This window comes from Heteronotia binoei, chromosome 16, assembly GCF_032191835.1.
Source record: "Heteronotia binoei isolate CCM8104 ecotype False Entrance Well chromosome 16, APGP_CSIRO_Hbin_v1, whole genome shotgun sequence".
Lineage (NCBI taxonomy): Eukaryota > Metazoa > Chordata > Lepidosauria > Squamata > Gekkonidae > Heteronotia > Heteronotia binoei.
In genome coordinates this window covers 39,165,585-39,171,584 of record NC_083238.1, presented here as the reverse complement: position 1 = coordinate 39,171,584, position 6,000 = coordinate 39,165,585, and the positions used below count along the sequence as shown (strand labels likewise).

General features: G+C 46.0%; 1 protein-coding gene across 2 annotated transcripts in view; it reads right to left on the bottom strand.

The window, feature by feature from the left end:
• Nucleotides 1-2,165: 2,165 nt before the first annotated feature.
• The window catches only part of PPP1R1C (protein phosphatase 1 regulatory inhibitor subunit 1C), a 62,177-nt gene continuing 58,342 nt past the window's right edge, over nucleotides 2,166-6,000 (bottom strand). Inside the window, exon 5 of one of the 2 annotated variants that reach the window (XM_060257133.1) lies at nucleotides 2,166-2,623. In XM_060257133.1, coding sequence (XP_060113116.1) covers nucleotides 2,535-2,623 — 89 coding nt within the window. In that variant the 3' untranslated portion in view covers nucleotides 2,166-2,534. The remainder of the gene's footprint in view (nucleotides 2,624-6,000) is intronic. The other variant, XM_060257135.1, reaches the window with a different exon arrangement.

Below are 6,000 nucleotides of genomic sequence, written 5' to 3'. Positions count from 1 at the left end.
GAACACTGTGTAGAGGAGAGGAGGAGGAGGACGAAGAGTTTACTTTTATACCTGCTTTTCTCTATCCTACGGAGTCTTGAAGTGGCTTACAATCACCTTTCCCTTCATCTCCCAACAGGCACCTTGTGAGGTAGGTAGGGCTGAGAGAGTTCTGAGAGAACTGTGACTGGTCCTGTATCACTCATCAAGCTTCACGTGGAGGAGTGGGGGATCAAACCCACTTCTCCAGATTAGAGTCAGCCATTCTTAACCACTACACCATGTTGGCCCTCATGAGAGGCCTGTGCAGCTCTTTGATTGCCACCTCAGCTATCAAAGTGAGGAGTTGCATGTCTGCCATTCTCCACCAGCACCACTTTCTGAAATCAGAGTTTCACTATAAAAACTCTTTGGAAGCTGAGCGCTTCTCATTGTCCCACTCAAGAGAGAAGGGCTTATGGAGGTCTTTAAGGAAAGGGTAGGGACGAGATACACAAAACCATGGATAGTGGAATATATGAGATGAGGTTTTGTCTTATGAACATATAAACATATAAAGCTGCCTTATACGGAATCAGACCCTTGGTCCATCAAAGTCAGCATTGTCCACTCAGACTGGCAGCAGCTCTCCAGGGTCTCAAGCTGAGGTTTTCCACACCTATTTGCCTGGATCCTTTTTAGTTGGAGATGTTGGGGATTGAACCTGGGACCTTCTGCTTACCAAGCAGATGCTCTACCACTGAGCCACCATCCCTCCCTTCAGATAGCTGTGGTGGTGGTGGAAACTGCTTTCCACTTATGGCAACCCTTTACCGTTTTCAAGGGAAGAGATGTTCAGACATGGTTTAGCATTGCCTGCCTCTGTGTAGCAACCAGTGTTCCTTCTAAGCTGAGTTAGTGTGAGCTAGCTCACAGTTTTTTAGCCTCTGGCTCACATATTTTTGTCTCAGCTCAGGAAAAATGGCCCCAGGGCAGTAGCTTACAACTTTAATGCCATCAGGTCACAAAGCAGAATTTTCACTCACAAGACTCCACAGCTTATAGGGGATATTGATAGCAACTAACAACCCTCGACTTCCTTGGTGTTCTCATAAGAACATAAGAGAAGCCATGCTGGATCAGGCCAATGGCCCATCCAGTCCAACACTCTGTGTCTACAGTGGCCAAAAAACGCCAGCCTCCAAAAGAGCATAACAGAAGCCATCTTGGATCAGACCAATGGCCCATCCAGTCCAACACTCTGTGTCTACAGTGGCCAAAAAACGCCAGCCTCCAAAAGAGCATAAGAGAAGCCATCTTGGATCAGACCAATGGCCCATCCAGTCCAACACTCTGTGTCTACAGTGGCCAAAAAACGCCAGCCTCCAAAAGAGCATAAGAGAAGCCATCTTGGATCAGACCAATGGCCCATCCAGTCCAACACTCTGTGTCACACAGTGGCCAAAAAACCAGGTCCCATCAGGAGGTCCATCAATGGGGCCAGGACACTAGAAGCCCTCCCACTGTTGCCTCCCCCCTGCCCAAGCACCATCACTGCCCCAGAGAGTTCCAGCAATACTCTGCGGCTAATAGCTACTAATGGACATCTGCTCCCTGCTTAGTTTCCAAGACTTGATGAGATCATGCTAGTAGTGGGGGAAGAAGAAGAAGAAGAAGAAGAAGAAGAAGAAGAAGAAGAAGAAGAAGAAGAAGAAGAAGAAGAAGAAGAAGAAGAAGAAGGAGGAGGAGGAGGAGGAGGAGGAGGAGGAGGAGGAGGAGGAGGAGGAGGAGGAGGAGGAGGAGGAGAAATTTATTCCCCTTTTCACTGGGAGTATCAGATTGGCTTACAATCTCCATCCCTTCCTTTCTCCACAACAGACACCCTGTGAGGTAAGTGGGGCTGAGAGAGCTCTGACAGAAACTGCTCTTGAGAGAACAGCTCTGAGAGAACTGTGGTTTGCCCAAGATCACCCAGTTGGCTGCAGGTGGAGGGAGTGGGGAATCAAACCAAGTTCTCCCAGATTAAAGTCTGCACACTTAATCACTACACCGTACTGGCTCTGGAAGAACGGTGAAGCAAAAGCTTCCTGCCAAAGGTAGTGGAAGTGACTTTTTTATCGGAGAGGCTTTCTTCAGGATTTCAAAGGGCCCCTGGATGTGGACTGTGCAAAAAAAGACACCATCTAGTCTAAATGTACCTTGTTTTTATTTCTCAGCATTCAAATGTGAGCTATTTACAATAAATTTTAGACTGCATTCCGAATTTAAGGTGGGGCAGCTCTAAAGAGAGAAGACTTAACATGTTTGCAAAGGGCATATCCGAAGTCATTTAAAAGAAGAAGGAAAATGACTGTAAAAGAAAGGGTAATCTCCCCCCACCCCCAGTTATAAGGTTTCACAGGCCAATTCAGCAAACCTCTGTCGATTCTACCACAAAATATTTCCTGCTGTTGGGTACTGAGATGAAGACTGCTTTGGGTCAGGAACACAAAGCATCGGAGTTCCATTGTAAGTACAGAAAGTTTAGCAGTTCAGTTATTAACAAGAAAGGTTCTCCTACAGACCCTCGGAGCCGGTTACGGGCTCCACTCTTCGTCTCTTTCGTTGACCCCTTCGTCTTCCTCTGGGAATGCAGAGTCAGTCTGGTTTCTCAGGTGCTTAACCCCTGCAAGTAGAAACATTGTCTTTAAAGCCAAACAAGCAAATCAAAAACCTTAATCTTCTCTGCAGGAGGAAGATGTAAATCAAATCTAACCAGGTACAGCATGGTTCTTCTTGGCAAGATTGTGCTTAAGTAGACCCTAATCAGGGGTGGAATTCTAGCAGGAGCTCCTTTGCATAATAGGCCACACACTCCTGATGTAGCCAATCCTCCAAGAGCTTACAAGGCTCTTTTCTGTAAGCTCTAGGAGGATTGGCTACATCAGGGGTGTGTGGCCTAATATGCAAAGGAGCTCCTGCTAGAATTCTACCCCTGGCCCTAATGATGGCATCTTGGGGCTCTCAAAGGAAGGAGTACAGGAAGTAGGCAGATTTCTCTCAATTGTATCTACATCCAGCTCTGAATACTTCCTTCTCACTTCCAAATGTATGAGGCCATCAAAGGGAAAATAGCAGGGTTGCCAAGTCCCTCTGCTGCCGCGTCGGGGGACTGTTCTCTTGCGCATGTGGCATGATGACATCAAGTGACATCATCGTGCTGAGGATGGCGCTCCTGTGAGCTCCTGCTTAATTCAAGGCCTGATATTATGTATTTATATGATGGTGATGATTTCCACTATGGGACAAAAAAAACTGATTGCATCAAGCAACAGCTTTTGAAGGAGAGTGAAAGATAGTGAGGTGAGCTTCAGTTACCACAACATTTTCTTGATAGGCCCAAGAGACAGGAAGAGGAGAGACCATAGCAATTAATGGAAGGAAGATTGCCAGTGGTGTTTTCAGTTAAAGGCCTAAAAATATCTGTTTCGAACTGACTTTCTGGACCCAAATTTTACCAGAGCAGCACGGAAACCAGCCAAGTTAATATAGGAAGGCAAACCATGATTTGTCAGAATATGTGGCTTCTCCTTACAGGTTACTGGAGCAGTGTATCACTCAAAATCAATTCCACAGACCATTTCGGTAACCGAAGATGTAGCCCTCTGGCTATATTAATATCCACATCACTTAAAATGTGTTTTGGGGCTGCTGGGTTACCAAGGCCACTGATTTGGGGTGAGTTTTGTAGTTGTTGATAACTGTCACTATAACCCAGTGATTCTTTTTGAAAAAGAATGATTTGGGTTATTTGATATCATCTTTCTCCTGAATTCCTTTCACCATGGCATACCAGTCTCTGCTATAATTCAGTGTAGCCCCTCCCAAACCTTTTTGCTCAGAGGATGTTTTATTTGTGCCCACCAGAGCTGAAGCCATTTTATTTACCCTCTGCTATACCTTTTGTGCTCTACTACGATTCTTCATTACTGAATGGAAATCTCCAGGCTCTGACTGAAATTCTAGTTGGAATTTCAGCTTTTTGTTTGGTGGCATTTTTCCCGTCTTGCCATCTGTCCTATGGCAAGGCTCATCCATTCTTTTCTCAGTATAAACTCTGATTTCCCTGGGCCCAGATTTCCTTTCTACCCCCACAACAATCAGAACATACCCTTAGGTTCGTTTACTCCAGAGTGACCCTGATCAATATCCCTGATGCCACCAGTTGAGCAAGAGCGTATCAATATTTGAGATGTATTTTTGTCTCTCGTCTGAAGTTTACAGTTTGTTTCTTGCCTTTCCCTCAAAGGCTCTGATTTCACTGCAGGTAATTTAATCCAATTAATGTCAAAGAGGCAAGTCTGAATGCCAAGCCATTTTCTGTAAGCAGGCGCTAATACGCTTTGAACTGGTAATGCGTTTTAGATTAAATCACCGCCTCCGAGCGTATTTGCAGATTCGAGATAAATTATCTGTGCAAATGAGGCAACTTTCTGACATTTCTACCCGTCGTATCATGAAATCTCTGGTGGGTTAATGAAAACTTGACATCTGGTTACACCAGCCGACTAAAAGTACATGTAATTTGAAAGTAAACAAGTCTTCAGCAATGCACCACAGTGCCGTTAAACATTCTGGGCCTATACAATAGCTCAGACAGTTGATACAGATCCAAGTTGCTGATGAAATTCAATACATTCAAATTCAAAAGTTGGCTTTTAAACATAATGTGCCTTTTTTACCTATAGAAGAACTGATCTAAAGAGTCTCTGTTTGCTTCACTCAACTCATTGGGCAATACGAGTGCTCACTGCCTCGGATATTTATTTATTTTGGTGTATTGACTTCATTTATAGCCCACCTTTCTCTCCAGGGGGGAATCAAGGTGACTTCCATCATTTTCCTCCATTTCATCCTGTGAGGTAGGTTAGGCTGAGAGTGCATGACTGGCCCAAGGTCACCAGGAGTGGGAATTCAAACCCAGGTCTCCCAGATAACAGTCTGACACTCTTAACTACCACACCACACAGTCCCTCAATGTCAGGGGTGGGGAACCTCTGTCCCAAGGGCCATTTACGGCCCTTGGGATCACTTAGTCTGGCCCTCGGGGATTGATGGGTTGAGCCAAGCCACGTGGCGGCCTCCCTGGGGCCTGGCTGGCTGGCGAGGATTGTGGGGCCCAGCTGCACTGTGCAGTGGCCTCTCTGGAGCCTGACTGGGGCCTGGGGCCTGGCTGGCCAGCCCAGATCACTGTGGGGCCTGGAAAAGTTACTGTCACAGTTCAGGTAAGTCCCCCCCCCCCCATTTTTTCATTTCCTTTTCTTCCCCTTTCTTCACCCATTTCTTCCTTTCCCCCCCCTCTCTCCCCTTCTCTCCCTCCTTCTCCCCCTCCCTCCCTCCTCTGAGGGGGAAGGGAGGAAGGGGTGGGAGGAAGGGGTGGCAGCCAGCTACCACCAATTCAATTTGCATTTGATTATCCCAGATGGTGTGGTCTAATATGCTAATGAGTTAATATGCTAATATTAGGGGGTGTGACCTAATATGCTAATGAGTTCCTGCTGGGCTTTTTCTAGGGAAAAGGGGTGGACCGTGTGTGTGCGCATGCCAAATTAGGCTATCCCCACATGACTTCAAATAGAAAAAAACTATTATTTGTATTAATTTTGCCAGCCTGAATCATTCTCCCTCAGCAGAGCACTGATTTTTAAATTGATAATTTTGTATGGCCTGCGAATGATGTTATAAGTATCCAAATGGCACTTGGCAGAAAAAAGGTTCCCCACTCCTGCTCTATGTGTATTCATCTCCTGCTCTGAGGGAAGAAAAGGGTACAGCCCAACACAACCACCCGACCCCACATGGAGCACAGGGAGAACTCTAAATCATGGCCTCTCTTCTTCCCATAGATGCATTAATAGTTTTGAGTGCAGTGTGCTAGGTGGTGGCAGGACACCATGACTAAAATGAACTCTAGCCAGGGCTTTTTTTTGGAGCAGGAACTCTTTACATATTAGGCCACACACCCCTGATGTAGCCAATCGTAAAAGAGCTTACAGTAGGCCC